Source organism: Chelonia mydas, chromosome 1, assembly GCF_015237465.2.
Source record: "Chelonia mydas isolate rCheMyd1 chromosome 1, rCheMyd1.pri.v2, whole genome shotgun sequence".
In the NCBI taxonomy this organism is placed as follows: Eukaryota; Metazoa; Chordata; order Testudines; family Cheloniidae; genus Chelonia; species Chelonia mydas.
The window spans coordinates 96,964,579-96,985,217 of NC_057849.1; the positions used below are offsets into that span (position 1 = coordinate 96,964,579).

The 20,639-nt window shown below is 43.3% G+C and overlaps 1 protein-coding gene across 3 annotated transcripts in view; it reads left to right on the forward strand.

The window, feature by feature from the left end:
• Positions 1-20,639, forward strand: part of IPO5 (importin 5) — an 80,975-nt gene that overhangs the window by 37,265 nt on the left and 23,071 nt on the right. For 2 of the 3 annotated variants that reach the window (XM_037896118.2, XM_037896129.2), the window contains exons 16-23: positions 2,728-2,860; positions 2,952-3,073; positions 3,726-3,822; positions 5,211-5,383; positions 5,942-6,053; positions 6,751-6,806; positions 15,718-15,840; positions 17,373-17,592. In XM_037896118.2, the coding sequence (XP_037752046.2) occupies positions 2,728-2,860; positions 2,952-3,073; positions 3,726-3,822; positions 5,211-5,383; positions 5,942-6,053; positions 6,751-6,806; positions 15,718-15,840; positions 17,373-17,592 (1,036 nt within the window). Of the gene's footprint in view, positions 1-2,727; positions 2,861-2,951; positions 3,074-3,725; positions 3,823-5,210; positions 5,384-5,941; positions 6,054-6,750; positions 6,807-8,386; positions 9,224-15,717; positions 15,841-17,372; positions 17,593-20,639 lie in introns of those variants that run through there. The other variant, XM_043534872.1, reaches the window with a different exon arrangement.

The window sequence follows — 20,639 nt, forward strand, 5'->3', positions numbered from 1 at the left end:
TAAAACACAAAACAGCTGTGTCCCTGAGACAGTCATTGGCCTCTGAGTCAACAGTGTTCATCTTGGGAAGACCTCCCTGGAATCCAGCATGAAAAGAGCAACCATACAGCATTTTTGCAGCATCCTCCACAGATGCACAGTGGGCTGTCTTAGATTATGCTTGGGGCATCCTTCTTGGCACAGTGAACCATGCAACATCTGAACCTAGTAAGCTTGGCTCCAGAGGTGGTATGGAAGCCCAAAGTCAGTTAGCTGTTCATACAGCATGGTGATGTGGGAGTTCCTGGTAGTGACAGTTTCTTCCTTTCTGTCAGATTGAGCTGATCTCAATCGAGAGTGTGCAGCACTGTCCAGATAGCATTTCTGTTGCACAGTTGGTAGAAGGGTGCATCCCAAATATTCCTGAACAGTGTCAAGTGTGGCATTTGCTGTACCTTGGTGATCAGTTTGTTGGTTGCATTCTGATGCTGGTTGTCAGGTGGAGAAATATTGGCTAGGACTGGTAACATACACAATTTTTGTTGGCTCCAATGTGCATGTAACAATTCTCATGTCTGTTAATTTAGTGTGTGCAGTATTTAACCAAATTGGGGCACAGCATTCTCCAGTTGAATAGCCGAGAGTGAGCCCTAAGTTATGCAGTGTTCGCATACTAGATCTCCAGGTGGACCCTACCAGTTTACGTTTCTGCTTTTGATAATTTGAGGTACATGGGTGGGGTGTGTGTGAGAGAGAGATGTTGGGTGACCTCTAGATACACTGGCTTTGGATCACGTGCTGACCACTGACCATTCAAAAAGATGTTTAATCTCGGGTTGGCTCTGAGCATGCCGTAAATGGAAGCATGTTGACATGGTCTTTGATGTACTTGGTTTTCATCTCCATGATCAAGATCAATGCCCATAAACTACCTGGAGATGGTATTTGGTAGGCTCATTGATGGGTATATTAAATAAAGTTGGTGCCAGCACCAAGCCTCCTGGGAGTCCATTCTTCTGTAATCTCCAGGTGCTGGTTTTGTGGCCCAGAGCCACCTAAAAATGTCTACCTCAGACTATCGGCTCAGTTGCAATGACAATCCATCTAGGAAGAACCCTTGACATTTTGTACAGCAAACCAGTGTCCCAGATGGTGTCATAGGCTGCTGTAAGGTAAAAAAGGACAGCTCCACTTTTCTTCTCTTGAAATCCATTCTCACTGTACATAGTGAGTGCTAGCATTTGATCCACCTGTGCTTCCATTTGGTTAGAATCATTCAAAAATTGTTCTGTCATAGGCATAATTGTCTAAAGCATCATCCACTCCAGGAGTTTATAGCTACAGCTTGAGTGATATTGGATGATAGCTGTCCGCTGAAGAGTGGGCTTTACCTGGCTTTGGTAAAGTTGTCACCTTAGCTTTTTGTCGTATCTTGGGTATCATTCTCCTATATGTCATGGGACATGAGGGTGGACAGTCAGTGTTGGCTTTTCTTCCTAAGATGTTGTAGTTCTGGTGATATATTTTCAAAAGCAGCAGGCTGTCCATGTGTTCATTTATTTTAGTGCCTTTCTTATTTCTTTCCTAGAGAATGGCTGGAAGTTTTTTGTCTTAGTCCATCTGAGGAGATTCCTTTTAGTGGTGCCACTCTTTTTTATTGACCTCTCAAATTTTATCTTTGTCTGCTTTAGTGATGGTCAGTTAACTGTTTGACAAAGAACATGCAGACCTACTTAGACATGCTATATAGGCTTTTTGGCAGCCATGTGGGATGGTCTTAGAGGCAGCCTAAAAGATGGCTTTGGTAAACCTTGAGTATGCTTGATCTAATTGAGATGTTATGTGATCGACTGTGTATTGGTCAATGAGCTTAGTGTAATTATTCGAATCTGCCTTTCTGTAGTTCCAACATAGCCTTGGGTTAGTAGTCAGTATGGGTATGGTAACCCCTATTTGGATGAAGATGGGGCAATGCAGCTGTGGGGGGAATTTCTAAAGACCCTGAAGGTGGCTAGTAGAGGGCAGTCTGTAATTGAGGTCGGGGGAGCACCCCTCATTCCAGCAGGTAGAGTGAAAATTTGGCTGGTTGGTTAGGGTCATGAAAATGTAGTTAATTGAGAGAGATCCAGTTTGTAGTCTGTTCATCTTGGATCAGATTCTGCATTGCTTCAGATTGTGTGGTTGCTATTAGTCTCTGGCATAGATAGTGGGATGCTAGAGTGATGATACAGTAGGCCATAATTATTAGGGGGCCACCCAGCCACTTTAAAGTTGTTGAGCCTTATGATGTCATAGTAGTTAGATGTAGATGGTAGACTCCACACTGGTAAGTTGGGTCTTACATAAGTGGCTCAACCATATTTTTTCATGAAGGCTGTAATTTGAGTTTGAAACCAGATATTATAGGTAACTGGCAGTGAATGAATTAACATGGGTTTCCTAAAAGCAGATCGCATCAATGTTGTGGCAGGAGGCAATGTTTTCAAAACCAGAGTGCTTTGTGGCTCTTAGGCCATCAACGTTCAAGTGTAGCACCTTGAGGGAAGGGTAAAAATTTATAGCATTTCCTTGTCTTTGTCTATATCCTCAGTGATTGTGATCCAGTAATCTGACAATGATAGACTTTTAACCGCTTTTTTATATACTGCAGTATAATAGAAATGCATTTCCTCTTGTTTTGTTTTAATACACATTGAAAAGGGTAATGATGAGTGTGCTTATGTGAGTTTTTTAAAACTGCTCTCACAGATATCTTACATGATCTCTGCATGGGCTAGAATGTGCAAAATCCTTGGAAAAGAATTTCAGCAGTACCTTCCTGTTGTCATGGGACCTTTAATGAAGACTGCATCAATTAAACCTGAAGTAGCTCTACTAGACAGTAGGTTATAACTATTACTTTGTTTTGAAAAATCTTTGAACTACAAATGCTGCCAGATCTTTTATAACCATCTTTTTTCTTTCTACAACAGCCCAAGATATGGAGAATATGAGTGATGATGATGGTTGGGAATTTGTAAACCTAGGAGACCAGCAAAGTTTTGGAATTAAAACTGCAGGCCTTGAAGAAAAAGCAACTGCATGCCAGATGCTGGTAGGTAATGGGAAATCTTGGTCAGCTACTTCTTGCTAGGTTTTCTATGGAATTAAATTAATAGTTAAAAGTCAATAGTTATTAAATCTGAATCCCATGTATATAAGTATTTTATTCTTGCAGTAGTAAGGTGTGGTTGGGCAAACTTTTTTGTGGGCAAATGATAACTCATTCATCCTCAACTTACTGCTTGCATTCAAATTTTAATAGTTCTCATTTTTAGGTTCATATTGCTGCAGTTTAGGTTTCAAACTCTGCAGATGACTTAAATACTGAAACCTTTTTCTATTGGTCTTAAGTTCTGTTAACTTATATAAAATTAAGCCTTGGGACAAATGTAACGAGTGTCCTTTCAGATGTCTGCAAAAGGAGCCCTAGAAAAAGAGTTTTCTGTTGTACGTATCATGAAGTATACACATTTAGTCTAAAATATTCAGCCATTAGTGAAAAAATATACTCTGCCATCTAGCTCTTTCCAGATATCGTGGTTAAGTGGTAAGTAAATGCATTCTAACGAGGCTTTTCCATTAACTCTGACCTTACTCTGGTTGCCTACTATCCTCCTTGAACATTTCATATTTTAAAAATTTTAGTAGTAATGCTTTTACCCTAGTGCTGATAACTGTTAAAATTACCTTTTTTTGTGTTTCAGGTTTGCTATGCTAAGGAATTAAAAGAAGGATTTGTGGAGTACACAGAGCAAGTTGTAAAACTGATGGTTCCTTTGCTGAAATTCTATTTCCATGATGATATCCTTTTAATATAAAAACAATAGAAATTAACTAGCAGTTTTACTTCTGAAAAACTCAAAACTTCAGCTATGCTAGTCATCTTTCCATAAATATGGAAAAAGTAAGTTCAACAGTGTTATATTCTAGTATCAGGAAGGTGTCTGTCTATAGCGGGGGTGGGCAAACTTTTTGGCCTGAGGGCCACATCGGGTTTCCAAAATTGTATGGAGGGCCAGTTAGGGGAGGCTGTCTCCCCGCCAGACAGCCACGCGTGGCCCGGCCCACGCCTCCTAACCAACCTACCCACACACCCCACCCCCCACCCCCCACCGTGCTGCCTGGAGCACCAGTGGCTGGCGGCGCTACAGCAGCACTGCCTAGAGCACCAGGTCAGGCCGTGGCTCTGCAACTGCGCTGCCCGGCCGTCCAGAGTGTTGCACCGGCAGTGCTGTGTGCTGAGGCTGCGGGGGAGGGGGGACAGTAGGGCAGGAGCAGGGGCTAGCCTCCCGGGCCAGTAGCTCAGGGGCTGGGCAGGACAGTCCCGTGGGCCGGAGTTGGCCCACCTCTGGTCTATAGCAAACCTCATTTTTCAGTATTTTATAAATTGGGAGTTTAAATTTCTCCAACCTGATCCATTGCAAACAAGCTGTCAGTCTAGCAATAAATATTACTTTGACCAATTATTTAAATTCTTTGTCCATTGGCTTGGGCGTCTAGTTTCAGTATGTATGCAAATTAGTTTGAGTCTTAACTTCTTAATCTTACAGTATGCACTCGCCTCTGCATCTAGTTCATCCAACTAAAAAGCAGCACTGACTGTCCCTAAATGTGTCTGCCTCCAGCTCTTACCTGATGAAAAGCCTCCATAACATAACTCAGAGCGTGAGGAAGAAGTAAACAGGGTGGGGAAATGTCCAAAACAACGCTGAAGTATTATTTTGTTATCTGTTTACTATTCTTGCCACAATGGGCAAGGACAGTTTTTACAACCCCAATATTTAGCCTATGTTGTTGTGCTCCCAGATCATAACTTTATTCAAATTGCACCATCAGTTCCTTTGGCAAATACGGCTTTTTTGGTTTTTTAAAGGAAAATTAAATAAGTAAACGTAAAAGTTGGTTGCAGCATGAATGAAGAAGCCAAGGAAATGCTTAGATAGCTCTTAAACCTTAGTTTTACATTGTAAATCTTTAAAACTTTTATATAGCAAGCATAACTTTTACATCAAGTCTCTTTGATTAAATGTCTGGGTAGTTATGAAAATGAGTATATTTCAGCTTGGGGTGACTGGTCATAGTTTAAGGTGGGAATTTAGTACCTTTTTGGTAGTATGTTTCCTGATGCTCACGTCAGAAAAGTACTTCAGTTTGATCTCAATTATCCACTATTTCCTTAATAATCAAACGTGTTCGTGTGGCAGCAGCAGAATCTATGCCTCTTCTCCTTGACTGTGCTAGAGTTCGTGGGCCAGAATATCTCACACAGATGTGGCATTTCATGTGTGATGCGCTTATCAAAGCTATAGGGACAGAACCCGATTCAGATGTACTTTCAGAAATAATGCATTCATTTGCAAAGGTGACCTTTTTTCTTCATAGAAATATTTATACCACTATCATTATTATTGAAAACTTGTATATGTATTTTTAGTGTCAAGGAAATTTAGTGCTTGCCATAAGTTTAAATTACTAGTACAGGAGATTTTTTCCGACAGTTACCTATCATTTGACTGTGTTTTTGTTAGCTTAGTTTAATGGGACTAATTTTCGTAGCTAACTGTTGAAAATGTCCATTGAATCTTATAAATATAGTTTGTTTCTGGATTAGGGAACAATTTTTCACTTGTATAGATAACATTTGTTTAAAACATTAATACTAAATATCAAACAAAAGTCTTGAAAAAACACTAAATTTTACTACCTATATGGATCTAACCTGTAAAATGTTAGTTCCTTAATTTTATAAACCTAGAATTAATATGAAAATTCTTCCTTTTTAAAAAAAAATTGCTATTTTGTCAGTGGTGGTCTGAAGTATAGCTCTAGTCAATGTTTTCAACATGTTAAAATTTCACTGTCACTATTTGAGTAGTGTTTAATGTTAAACTTCTGTTTTGAACATAATGTATTTCACTAGTGCATTGAGGTAATGGGAGATGGATGCCTTAACAATGAACATTTTGAAGAACTTGGAGGAATATTGAAAGGAAAATTAGAAGAGCACTTTAAAAATCAAGAGTTAAGACAAGGTAAGTTAGTGCCATCTTCTATGTATTAGAATAAGTTTCGTGATTTACACTAAAGATAGCTCTTTAAAGCAGAGATTCTAAACATCTCGTATTGACTGCTTGTTCAGTTATCATTTCCTGAGTTACCTCACCTTTAGATTCAGCAGCGGTAAGATGAAACTAGATACATTCAGATTAGAAATGAGGTGCAAACTGTAACTAGTAATTGACCTTTGAAATAGCTTACCAAAGGATGTATTCTCCATCATTTGAAATCTTTTCCAAAAAATGTTGTAGCTCAGTCAGAAGTTGATGCAGAAATCACTAGGTGAAATTCTAAGACAGTCAGACTAGATGATCAGAATTGTCCCTTCTGACCTTAAATCAGCGACAACCTCTCAATCCTACAGCAATGACTGTTTGTTTTTGGTATCCCTTTTCCCTGCTTTTCTGATTTTTGCTTTTCCCAGACCAAGGTTGTCCTTCTCCCATGCTCCCTTACATACTCACTCCTAACTTGTTCAGTGCATTTTTCCTTACTTGCCCAATATCTCCTTTAGGCACTCTGACAGAAGGTCCTGAGTGCTTCACCCTGCAACTGTTTTTGGAGTCCTTTTATCCATTACTGCATTTTGTCAACTGTTCCTATGCTTTTGCAGGAGTGGGTCCTAGAGAAAACATCTAACCTTATAGTTTGCACTTATTCCTTTTAATTTAGTGAAAAGACAAGATGAAGACTATGATGAACAAGTTGAAGAGTCATTACAAGATGAAGTAAGTTATTTCCTTCTTTGAGTTTTAAAAAATAAATAAAAATTTAGACACTTTCAAATTCCACAGAGCAGCAGCTGTGTGGAGACAGACATTACACCACAGTGATATGCTGCTGAATTGAAACAAACAAAACCAAATCCTTTGAGACTTGCCCATATGGATCCCCAGTATTGGAGAAGTGCATCTTTGGCATGTTTCCTCAGAAGTTTCTAGCAAGCGTTGTCTATTGGTGCTACACAGTGTGCTGGAACTTGAAGATATATCCTAACTGCTGATGGAACAGGTTTAGAGCAGAGCTTTTCCTTACTTATTTCCTCTTTTGAAGAGCTCTCTCTTTCTAAATAGGATTGCTTTTTAAAACTACTTTTTCAATTATTGTACCATTCCAAGTATTGTCCAAGGTTCAGCCCAGTTGCCCTGCTTTTTCATCTTTGTGCCTTTTGGGTCTGTGTGGTGTTGCTAATCCAAGCAACAGCATGTCTCAAGGTCAGGGAGGCTGCAAGCCATTTGCCTCCTTCAGTGTCGTCATATGTGTTGCTGATGACTGTTAATTGTTATCAGTCCCTGGGTGGAGACTGTAGAACCTTAAAGTACTGGGAAGGAAACTTTTATTTCTGATGGAGGATGCTCCTAGGGTTTAGTCAACCAAGCCTTGTATCTAACACCCAGAACAGCTGACATTTAAAGGGCCTTTGACTTAGACCTACTCACTGAAAATGGCTGCTTAAGGCCTGACAGAGGCAGTGCTGTAGTTCCCAAAACTCTCCATGCTCAAAAGAGCATAAATGTTGGTACTAAAGTCTCTCCAGTACCAAGTCCTGATAGGCAGGGCTAAGAGTCCTGCCTTTTTCTCAGTACCAGGACATTTGGTCTCTAGCAGGACAAAGAAGCAGAAAAAGTGTATTCGTACGTATTGGAACCACAAGTTATGTATTCCAATCTACCAGATTACTTCGCTATCAGAGTAAGATTTTTCCACCTGCATTTGAAGCATTTCAATCTAACAGTTTGGCTTCTGGGTTATTTGGGCACAAGATTGGGAACTCTGTGGAGGAATCCAAAGATTATATTGGAAAGCAGGAAACATTATACATGGAAAACTTATTTGATGAATGAAGTTGTGGAAAGATTCTACTTAGAAAAGAATGGACTAGAGATGGTCCTGCATACTTTCTAATTTTTGAGTACTTAATAGTCAAAACTTTCATTGAGTTCACTGTTTGTCTAGCTGCCAGTTCAGCTTTTTCAAAGCATGGATCATGAATCTTAATTCATCTTGTGGTTACAAAGCTTGTTCTGTATTCTCCCACCAGTGTATGAACATAGTCTTTGTTCTGTTTGTACAGTGCCTAGCACAGTAAGATTCTAGTGCGTGATTGGGGCTCAGAGGTGTTACCACAGGACCAATCAGTCGTACTAATGCTCATAGATCCACTGTGTTGAGCCTAGGGGCACATCACAGTTTTAAAAAATGTTTCCAAAATGCACCTGTACAATATCTACATCAAGAAATGCACAATTCCCACTTGAGGCTCCAGACACATTTATGTAAGCCTTAATTCCTCAATTTGTCCTCCTAGATCTGTGCCCAGTTTGAAAGCGGTCCTGCGGTGACTTCAGCTGCTAACTTCTCACTAACACACACACCACCTGGAAGGTCACAACTGCTTGTTAATTTCCAGAACTGAGGAGCCATATGGGCAGTTGTTGAAGGCGAAAAAGTGGTGACTTACCCTAGTAACAGATTTTTGGAGATTGTCCATATGGATCCACATACCTCAGCCCATTCCAACTAATCTCTCTTGTTTGAGTTATTCAGTTAATTGAAGGAATTGAGAGTGGTTGGGGTCCATGCCGTCTCTTAAATTCTCACAGATAAACAATGGGATGCAAGTGGTCTCATTAGACAGTACTTGCTAGAAGTTTCCAAAATCATGTGCCAGGGATGCACTTCCCCCAAGAATATGGATCGACATACATGGTTATTTTGAGAAAAATCAGGTACTGTACATAATCATTCTGTGATGTATGAAGTCTGTAAGGAAATATTTTAACATTCAGCATTGCTATATTTTCATAGCTACTAAAATTCATTGGAAAGAAAATGCGAGTTACTTTAACTAAGAGTTACTGCTATACGCCTTGTCATTTCAAAATATATAGAACACTTCCCTTTTTACCAAGAAAAATAACGTGACATATAAAATTGTTCCCGTGAACTTGTCATGAGAGAAATTTTGAAGAGGAGTGACTTAAATAGAGTAATCTTACTAAGCGCATTAACTTCTTCTTTGAGTAGTGTCCGTATGGGTACTCCACTTCAGGATGTGTGCTTGCCCATACACTTTTGATCCCTGGGTCCACACCTGCATCATAGATATCTTTGGGCTCTGGTGTATGGGTGGGACAGATCTGCTGCTGCTCCAGTTGCTTCTCAGCTGCCTGTGGCTTGAGACAGAGTAGTGCACTGTTAGCTGTAGCTAACTAGTGACTTGCTGCTCTTATTGTTCGTTCATTTTGTCATTCTTTTATATTTATATAAAATATATATTTATATATATATTTTTAAATTTCTGTTTATTTAATAAAGCTTTGTGCTTTTGCGGGGTTCCACCTTCACTTTTTATTTGCCTAATCTGGCACAATTTTATTCTCTCAGGCCTCAATCCATGGTGACAAGTAATGGGTTATGCCAGCGATTCTCAAACTTCATTGCACCATGACCTTCTGACAACAAAAATTACTACATGGCTCCAGGAGTGGGGTCTGGAGCCCAAGCCCTGCTGCCCTGGGCTGGGGGGGCAAAAGCTGAAGCCCAAGGGCTTCTACCTTGGGCAGGGGACATGTAACTTTAAGCCACCTGCCCAGGGCTGAAGGCCGTGGGTTTTGGCCTTGGCCTGGGCCTCAGCAAGTCTAACACCAGCCCTGGTGACCTCAGTAAAATGGGTTCCTGACCCACTTTGGGGTCCTGACCCACAGTTTTAGAACCCCTGGGTTATGCCCAAGATCCCAGGCTTCAGACTCTGCCAGGCCTGCCATAGGCCTTTTCCTTGCAGTGACAGACATTCAATATGTCTCCGCTGCCTGGGAGAGACTCATGTCCCCGCCAAATGTACGATCTACTCAGGAGTTAAAGGCAGATCAAAAAAGTTGAAGATCAGACTAAAACTCCTGTTGATGGAGCATTCTCTTAGACTCTGGGATTCAAATCACCACCCTTTACATTGGATTCGGTTGATCAGAGAGGCCTGGTGCATCACAGTTGCTATGATAAGCAAACCCTGGGGTCCTTCAGAACCATCCAGACTTCAAAAGAAAAAAGAGCCTATTTTACAAAGAGGGTTAAGAGCAAGAAAAAGTCTTGATCTGAGTCTGTCTTCATGTCCTGGCACGGGGATTGGTGTGGCTCTTACCCACTCTGGTCACGAGACTGTAGCATCAGCTGAAAAGACCACATTGCATACTGGGTAGCCACCGGTAAACAATCTAGAGTGGGTCAGCACTGGACTCTGTACCTTCAAAGCAAATGGATTTTAAAGCGGAGCTGAAACTGTTGTTGATACAGTCTTATGTACCTAGCTGAGATAGGAACATGGATTACACTTCAGTACCCTCTCCTGTACCACACTATATATTGAGTCAAAAGGGTCCTTATCCAGATTATCTGGTGCCATACTGGCTCCTTTTCCATGAGGACCTTCAGATCCCGGAAGAACTCCTATCGCTTTTACTGAGGGATACTGAAAGAGTCCTCGCTGGTACCAACTTACCTTCTGGAGTCAACTTACCTTCCAGTCCTGCCATCTACCGTAACTCATCTTCTGGTACCAACACGGTCACTGGCCCCACACAAACAATTTGAGAGTACTGAGAGGGACCTGCAGCCAGTACCCATATCCTCCAGTACAGTCTTGCTGCCCAGTTGAGTCTCTGCCTCCAGATGCAGTAACAAGACCCTTTCCAGTCCCCAGTACTGACTTGACAAACCGCTGGTACCAATTCCACTTGCCCCTCCGATGGTCATTGCGGCGGGCACTTCATCTGATTCAGAGGTATCCAAGGCTCCTCCACCTTCCTGTTCTAGCCTCCCTCCCTTAAGGTGCACCCCAAGGAAGAAATTACACCCAGCAACTTTGGGGTCCTGCCCTCTTTCCTTATGCCCCATGAGAGTTGGCTTATTGGAACTCAAGGGCCCTTATGGTGGTCAGCTCTAGAGGGTCCCTTCTTGTAAGAGGGCATGCCAAGAGCAACAACTGACATCCTTAGGTCCTGCTCCATAGGAGGAACTTAGAGGAGCAAGAGCCAGCTGCAGAAGCAGAAGTACCACCTTCCCACAAATCCTCTTCCTCACTAGATGAGGCTGTTATCCCTCCCTCACCATCTTACGCTGATAGTTTCAAGGATTTTCAAGACCTTGTAAAACAAATAGCAGAGAACTTACACATTCTGTTTGAGGAGATACAGGAACATTCTACATATGTCTCAGAGCAAAATCACTTTGCCCTTTAATAATGCTCTGCTGGCCCCGCCTGTATGAGGTGACATGGTAGTTAGAATTTGCCACTCATGTATAAATGAACTGACACATACTATATACTACCCAGAGGTTTGGAGAATTCGTTTCTTCGCATCCTACACCTAACTCCCTGGTGGTTGAGGCCATTAACGAACAAAATAGGCCACATTGGTCCTATTCAACACTATCTAAGGAGCTTGAAATGGCTGGACATTCTGGATCATAAAAGCTACTCCTTGGCCTCTTAGCAATTCAGAATAGCCAATTACCAAGCCCTGATGGCAAAATATGCTTTTACAAGTTATTCAAAGAGTGCATCAGTTATTGAACACCTGCTACAGGGTGAACAATTTCAAGCCCTCCTAATGGAAGATCAGACAGTCACAAAAACATTTTTTCCAGACTTCACTCAATGCTGCTATGATGTCCAGCCTCATTTTGACAATACAACAGAACCCACAAACCACAGCAAGGTCTTGCCTTCAATTCCTGGGCCATATGGCAGCCTGTACATTTGTGATCCACTTAGCATATTAGCCACTGGGCCGACGGGGTCTGTGTCCAGGAGCCCCAGAAAAAAATCCGCTGTTGGGCGGTGGAAGCCCCCAGGACCCCCTGACCCTGTCCCCGGCAGAAGCCCTGGGGCAGGCAGGGCAGGAGAAGCCCCAGTTCTCCGATCCTGGTCCCCCACAGAAGCATAGGGGAAGCCCCAGCACCTGGACCCCCGCTGCGGCCCCGGGACTGGAGGAGCTCTCACTTGCCGCTGTGGCCCCAGGCACAGGGACAAAACTGCTCCATTCTTGGAGCTGCACTGCGGGGAGGAGGGTGCAGAAAGGAGCAAATGGGTTGCGGAGAGCTGCAGTGGGAGGGGGTTCACTAGGCGGAAACATGGGTGGAACAGGCTTGGGCCCCGGGGAAGGGGCAGAATGGGTATGGGACTGAAGGTGGAAGGGGGGGGATGCTGGGGGGGGGGGGGGGGGGGGAGAAGGAGTCCTCCCCACCCCAACCCCCACCAACACACACACACACTTGCTCTGACCCAGGAAACCTTAATCCACCTCTGCCACTTAGCAAGACTACACTCTCGGTGTATTCAAGCCTGGCTGAGAACTATCGACACCCCCCCAAAAAGCTGTCTACTCAAGACTGTGTCCATATCTCAGAGGTTCTTCATTCTCTAAATTGTTGAAACGATCCCCAAAAAGTATGCATGGCAGTTATGTTCTCACAGTCTCCTCCCACAAGGATAATCACTACAGGTGCCTTCCTGCTGGGCTGGGTTATGCACTTCAGGACTTCACAGCTTGGCAAATGGAGCCCACAGAAGGTGATCCTGCATATCAACATATTAGAGGTCAGAGATCCATTACTCTTCTATTCAACATGTACACCCAATCAGAATAATTCTGGATAGCAAAGCAGTAGTGTATTATATCAGTCATCAAGAAGGAGCAAGGTTCCAGACCTTCGGTGTTAAATCCATATCACATCACCTACAGATCTCAGCAGTTTCACTAACAGGACTTCAGAATAGTGGCGGATTCCCTCAGCAGGCATTTCCACCTCTATCACAAGTGGGAGCTGAACAACGCGGTATTCTGAAAGATGTCATACCTGGGGTCATCTGGAGATAAAACTCTTTGTATCACCATCCCATGCGATGTGCAGACGACTGTTTTGTGGGGAAAGCACAGCCCCAATTTGATGTGGGCGGTGTCGAGGTGACACTGTAGTCATCCTTTGGCCTCATGTATTGCTATATGCTTATCCCCAAAGCCATTACTGCTAAAGGTCCTGAATAAGTTGAAACAGAAGCCATCCTTATAACATCATCATGGCCAAGATACAGGTATGGTTCCCAGAGTTGGTTCATATGTCTAGACAGAGGATCCCCTTCCCCTGACAGTGGATCTTCTCACTCAGGAGTCAAGATCCATCTCCTGCCCCAACCTCTTAGTGCTTCACCTCAAGACTTGACTATTAGATGATTCTTTGGTGTAGAACAAAACTTCTCCCTAGAGATACAAAGAGTACTTCTTAATAATAAATTTTCCTTTATAGTGGGTTTTCTATCCACAGAAGAGGAAACTTTGTCAGGCTTGGTGCAGCCTCTGATCTATACCTTCTCTCGAATCTTGTCTGACTGACATACTTGCAATTACCTGCTAAATTTAAAAATCACAGCATTATTGCTGAGTTCAGTTTAAGTTCATGTGGCTGCCATCAGCTTTTCTCTCTCACACCCACACCGATTGAGGGATTTTTATTCTTTACCCACCCAACCACAGCGAGGTTCATTAGGGGACTGGTCTACACTTTTCCTCTTAAGAAATCTATTCCACCATGGGACCTCAACTTAATCCTTAATGTGCTGAAGAAACCCCTATTTGAACCTATGGGGAGCTATTTTCTCCTTCATTTGGCCCTCCAGACTGTGTTCTTCATAGCAGCTACCTCAGCCAGGTGGGTTTGGGGAGCTGGGATACCTGATGGCTGATTCACCACACGCTGTATTCTATTGCTAACCGGTGGCACTATGTCCACACTCCCGCTTGCTACCTTAAATTTCTTCAGGTTTCCCCATTAATCAGGAGATTCACTTACTGGTATTTTATCCCAAGCCTCACTCTTTGAGGGAAATGAGCCTATATACCCTAGATGTAAGAAGAGTTCTCTCATCTTTTACCTCAACAGAACTAAGTGCTTCAGGGCTTCCCCATGGATTTTTCTCTCAGTCGCAGAACTAATGATAGGGCACCCAATCTCCACTCAGACACTGTCTGAATGGGTTTTGGGATGCTTCTTAATCTATTTATGAAGCATCATTCCCCTCCTAGAGTGATTGCGCACTCCACCAGGGATCAACCTACCTGTGGCCTTTCTGAAAAATCTATCTATCTCAGACATCTGCAGGGCAGTCCTTCTAGTCTTCAGTGCACATGTTTTCTCAGCACTGTGCTCTCATGCCTGCTTCCAGAGCTGATGCGACTTTTGGTGATGATATTTTATGGTTTATACTGAATCCATCCCCTCTGTAATTGAGGGTACTGCTTGGGAATCTCTTGAAATGGAACACCCATACAGACACTACTTGAAGGAGAGGTAACTTATGTGGTACAGAAACTGGAAATCTTTGAGATGTGTTCCTATGGGAGCTCCACTACCTGCCCTCCTTCCCTTCTGCATCAGTCTTCTCACTGGACTTTCGTGATTGAGAAGGAACTGGAGCAGCTGAGGGTCTCATCCCCTTATATCCGAGCACAAGCCTATCTAGAGCATGTGCATGAACACTGGAAAAATTCCAGTCAACAGTTCATGGGGACGACACGCATGTCCTGAAGCGGAGCCTCCTTAGTGGGGCACATCTTCAAGAACTTCAATTACTGTACAAGGTAAGTAACCTCTCCTTATAATTCCCTTTTTACCTTTATTTCAGAGTGGTTTTAAAAATATTTTTTAAAGTAACATGGATGAGTTAACATGCGTACCAAGGTTTATTTTGGACTTCGGTTATATCATGGCAGTGCAGAAATAGCCTGAAGTTGCAATCCCCACTTTCTTGTGCAGCGCAGCTTGTCACACTGTGAGATGTGAAAATATTGTCATACTAGTAGTGTGGCCGTCAGAGGCTAGATGCAGTTGGCATTTTGCTTTCTGTCTGTTGCTATGGCTATAATGTGTAGAATAGGAGTGGAGCACTGATTAAAGCAACCATACTTAGAGTAATAGAACTCCCAACAAGGAGTCAGAGAGGATCTCGCTAGGGCCAATTCTTCAATCCTCACATAAATCCCGTTTAAGTTGGTAGGAGTTGTGTGTGAAAGTCCTCAGGATTAAGCCCTTCAATTCACTGTAATTTTGGAGGGTAAAGATGCACTATGCAGGGGGACACTAATAGAGAATAAGATGATTCAAATTGTCCAGATTGTTGTAGCAGAAGGAAGGAAGAGCTCAGAGTAGAAAACAGGCTATAATATAAATGTCAGTGTAAAGACTGTTGAGGCATCAGGAAGCTATAGGAAAGGTCCTCATCCAAGGGCTTTGCATAGGGAAACAACCAGATTTGATTCCATGATGCAAAGTGGCTGATGTCATAGTAAAATGCTATGTATTTTTCCATTTTTGATGGTGCATTGTTCCTCTCACTTCTTCTGAAACAAACCCTTCTGATGTAACATAGTTGGGAACCAAGGTGAAGTAGCTCTGTCAGCACAGACACTGGATAGTGGTATAAATCTTTCTGAATTATTTACATATCTAGTTATCAAAGTGTCTAATTTAAATTGCTTTAGTTCAAAATTCAGACGTCTTAATATTTTGATATGGTTTCTACCTTCTGAGAGAGTGCTGATCAAAAAGGATACTTCTGATATTACTGCTATTTTTTCTTCTTAGGATGACAGTGATGTTTATATTCTGACTAAAGTGTCAGATATCTTGCACTCAATATTCAGCAGCTACCAGGAGAAGGTGTTGCTGTGGTTTGAACAGCTACTACCACTAATTGTCAATTTAATTGTAAGTATCTTGGATTCTTTCCATTTAAATCTGAGATGTTATGGCACATGGATAAGATCTCATGCTGGTGTGGCAAATTGTTTTTAGAGCACTGAATGCCTTGTACAAAACATAGGCATGTGTTCACCCAAGAAGTTTATAGTCTAGACAAATACAATCAAACAAATTTGTCACCTGGTGCTTTATCACACAGCAGTGCATTTGTTTCTTTTTTACTAACCCTTCTGTCATAAATTATTGCTGATAGGCTTTGGAGGGGTATTTGAAATTTGAAAGAGGAAGTGCACCAGGTAGAAGGGACTTTCATGGAACAAGACCCAAAAAAGAATGCGGGGGGCGGGGGGTTAGTTAGGCATGAGATGAGGGGGTATAAAACTTCTATATTCAACATACAGTCCTGATTTCATTTATTAGTCTAATTCAGTGGTCACCAACCGATCGATGGCTATAAAGTGGTTGATCCTAGAGGATCTCCCAGTCTGTCACGATCTGTGGTGGTGGAGCGTGGCTGCCGCTAAGGCAGACTCCCTACCCTGGCCCCATGCTGCTCCCAGAAGCAGCCAGTGCAGGCAGGGGGCAGGGATCTCCCTCTGTGCGCTGCTTGTGTCTGCAAGCATCGCCCCCACCACTGCTCGGGGGCAGTGCTTGCAGAGAGGGGCAGTGCGCGGAGCCATGTGCCCCCCGCCTCTCCTTACACGCGCACCCCCCCCCCCGCAGGGCCGCGTTGGCCCCTTCCGGGAGTGGTGTGGGGCCGGGGTAGGCAGAGAGCCTGTCTTTTAGCCTCGCTGTGCCCGCCGCCAACCGGGAGCTGCCGGAGGTAAGTGCTGCCCGGTGAGAGGCTGCACCAACTCCCCGAGCCCCCTCCTGAACCCCGAGCCCCCTCCCAGAGCCAGCATCCTAATCCCCCTCCTGCACTGCAACCCCCAGCTCTGACTCCCCTCCCAGAGCCAGCACCTTGTACCCCCTCCTGCACCCCCAACACTCTGCCCCAGCCTGGAGCCCCCTCCTGCACCCAAACTTCCTCCTAGAGCTTGCCTCCCTCACCTCCTTCTGCACCCCTGCCCCAGGCTCAGCCCAGAGCCCCTTCCCACACTGCGAACCTCCCACCCTGGTGAAAGTGAGTGAGGGTGGGGGAGAGCGAGCGACGGAGAGAGGGTGGAGATGGAGTGAGCGGGGTGGTGCTTTGGGGAAAGGGAAGGGGCAGGGTAGATCCTGGGTTGCCCTTCGATTCAAAAAATGATCTTGGGCATAAAAATGTTGGAGACCACTGGTCTAACTGCTCTCCTCAAACAGCAAAAGTTAGCTTTTGATTTTGTCTTTAGTGTTGCAATCAGTGTCCTTAGAGGAACGAATTCCTCTGTAAAGATTAAATTCAGGTCAACCCATGTAGCACTTGAAATGGAGCTTAAATTCCACAATTATAAACATTTCATTTTGATATAATCATTCATCTTTTTGTATGCATCATGGCAGTTGATTAACAGTTACATTCTGAGGTGGCTTAGAAAATTTTAATTTTTTTTTTAATGTAGTGTCCACATAGGCCATGGCCAGATAGACAGTGGGGGTTATGCATTTTTGATGACATCGTAGAGCACTGCAGCCCATCCTCATTCAAATATGCTGAATACTTCCTGAGGCCAATGCTACAATCAATATGTGACAACAGCCCAGAGGTTAGGCAAGCAGCTGCTTATGGTGTTGGAGTTATGGCACAGTTTGGTGGGGAGAGCTATCGTCCTTTTTGCACAGGTATGTATATTCATGCATATCTTTCTATTCCTGTAAAACTAACTCCAGAGATTGTAATACTTATGCTAACCATGAGATTCTGCCAGGAAATGCCAACTCCATGTTAATGAATGATCATATTCTCATCTCTGGTAATGGAATAAAATACCAGTGAGTGTTTTGGGGAGGGTGGTGACAAGTATTAAAAAAAAAAAAAAAAGGGGGGGGGGGGAATGGGAGGTGACCTAAGCTATCCAGATTTATGGCCATATCCTTCCTATTCACATTTTTGTTTGCGACACACTTTTGGATTGAAAAGTGTAAAAGAATGTATTCACTAAGCAACATTTTGCTCTTAAATAAGTACAAGTGTATATCCAATAAAAAGCTGACTTGTACACGATAACTGATTTTATAAAAGATGGATACAGCTACATATGTCTAAAAGCAAGATTGAGCCCTTTGCTTTGTATGTCTGGAGAAATTGTACAGAAACATGTAATAAGGAGGGGGCCTTAAATATAATTGAAGTAACCTGCACTTTCTCCGTGTGTGAAGCAGAGGAATCTAACATTTGTGATTTAGAACAGTTTTAATAATTTATACTTATCACAGATGCTTTTTGCTGAATTTCTGCTCTCTAACTCTAGCTGCATTTTGAATTTAGAAGATAGTTTTTATTGGTTATGACTGAGCTACAACTGAAACAATCTTCTGGTGCTCTTCACACCAGAGCCAGTTAAGTTAATTTCTAAGGTGCTCTAGTAGGGAGAAAGTGGGGCTGGGGCTGGGGGTTTGGATAAGGGCAGAGGGTCTTGAGGGGCGGTCAGGGGACAGGCAGCAGGGGGGGTTGAATGTGTCGGGGGATTCTGAGGGGTCAGTCAAGGGGCGGGAAGTAGGTGGGGGTTGGATGGGGGTGGGGCCAGGCTGTTTGGGGAGGCACAGCCTTCCCTACCCAGCCCTCCATAGCAAGTTCGATATAATGCGATTCCACCTACAAAGCGGTAAGATTTTTTTGGCTCCCGAGGACCGCATTATATCGGGGTAGGGGTGTATATTGCATATTGACTCCACTTATCAGTGGTCAATTACTGTATAATTTACATCATTGTTAATGAAATTCTCTATCCTATAGCCCTCTGGGAGAAGTAGTAATGATAAAGTGCCTACAAACTGTATTCTGTCTAATTTCAAGTATTAGGAAATTGTTATAGGTGGCAGAAAGATATAATGTGAATCTGTCAGATGACCTTTGTTGTGACCCAAGAATCTGTTGGGAGTGAGTTGGGCACAGAACCTGCTCGGTCTTACTTAGGTTCCTTAGTTTTGGAATGTTCTGCCAAAGGTTCCTTTTGGTCGCCTTTAATGAATAATGCTTGCTGAAAATCAATAGTATTTCCATATCTTGGACTTTAAAAAAAAAATTTTATCTTTATTTTTTGTACCATATTTGCAAACTGATCCTTTTTGGCAATCAGTCATGTCACCCCTGCAGACATCTGGCTTTCCCTTCGTTTGAGTTGGCCTAGTATATTTGAATAGATTAGCTCTTTATTTTTCTTTTTTATCTTCACTTGATTTTATTGTATGGTTCACAAACGCTAATGGTTAAGTATTTCAAGATGTATTAAATACAATTAATTTTAAAATTAATAAGTATGCTGCAACGGAAAAATCATGCTGTAACTAGGAGTAATGCAAATCGTTAGTGTAAGAATCTGTGGATTCCCAAGGATTTAGTATTTTCATAGATTTTGCTATAGTCTTTAGAAATTCATGTTTTCAGCTCTTCTCTTTGCAATAAATATTTCTCTACTGTTTGGTCCAGACATTGTTCCTGTTGTGGCTTTGGAGTTGCATGTAGAGATTTGTCAGACTCCACAATGGATTGTACAGCTGCAGCACTTGGTTTTGGTTTGAACATTTTGTGCCCAAGAGTAGACCAAGGATTGGAATCTGGGAGATCCTGATAAATGCCAGGGTGGTTGTGTTATGGAGAGGAAAAAGACTCAAGCACTGGAAATCCAAGATGAATAGGGTAGGACGGGAACAAGGAAAATAGGCTGTAGAGAACCAATCTAAAGGCAAACTAGGAAATCAGCAACTGAAAATGATTGTAGAATGGTGAGGGAGAAGCAAGTCCCAAAGCAAGCCAGAATGTAATTATATGCTTTTAAAATGCGCCACTGTATGTAGGTCTGTGGCCCAGATAGCTCACTGAGTTTCGGGTCTAAAATCAACACATGTTGATAAATAAGGCTACGTTTTAGTCACAAAAAGAAAAGGAGTACTTGTGGCACCTTAGAGACTAACCAGTTTATTTGAGCATGAGCTTTCGTGAGCTACAGCTCACTTCATCGGATGCATAGCGTATCGTGGAAACTGCTCTGCAGTTTCCACGATATGCTATGCATCCGATGAAGTGAGCTGTAGCTCACGAAAGCTCATGCTCAAATAAACTGGTTAGTCTCTAAGGTGCCACAAGTACTCCTTTTCTTTTTACGAATACAGACTAACACGGCTGTTACTCTGAAACCTGTTTTAGTCACAGGTATTTTAGTAAAAGTCACAGACAGGTCATGGGCAGTAAACAAAAATTTATGGGCGGCCTGGCTCCTTCTGTGAGGGGGGAAGGAGAGAAGAGGGGAGGGAGTGGGGGCTGGTGCTGCAGGGGAGTTGGCAGGGCCATAGGCTCCCTACCTGGCTCCTCCTCTCCCTCCCCCCCCCAAGCAACAGAGTGGGCTCTGGGTGGTGCTTACCTGGGGCGCTTCCCAGAAGTGGTGACATCCTCCTCATTCAGCTGCTAGGCGGAGGCGTGTTCAGGTAGCTCTGCACGCTGCCTCCGCCTGCAGGCACTTCCCCTGCAGCTCCCATTGGCTGCGGTTCCCAGCCAATGGGAGCTGCCAAGCCAGCACTCTGGGCGGAGGCAACCCACAGAGCTGCCTGCTCATGCCTCCACCTAGCAGCTGAGCGAAAGGGATGTCACTGTTTTCGGGGAGCCCCCCAGGTATGCCTTGCCCAGAGGCTGCCTCATCCGGTCCAGTGCCCCAACCACCTCCCACACCGAA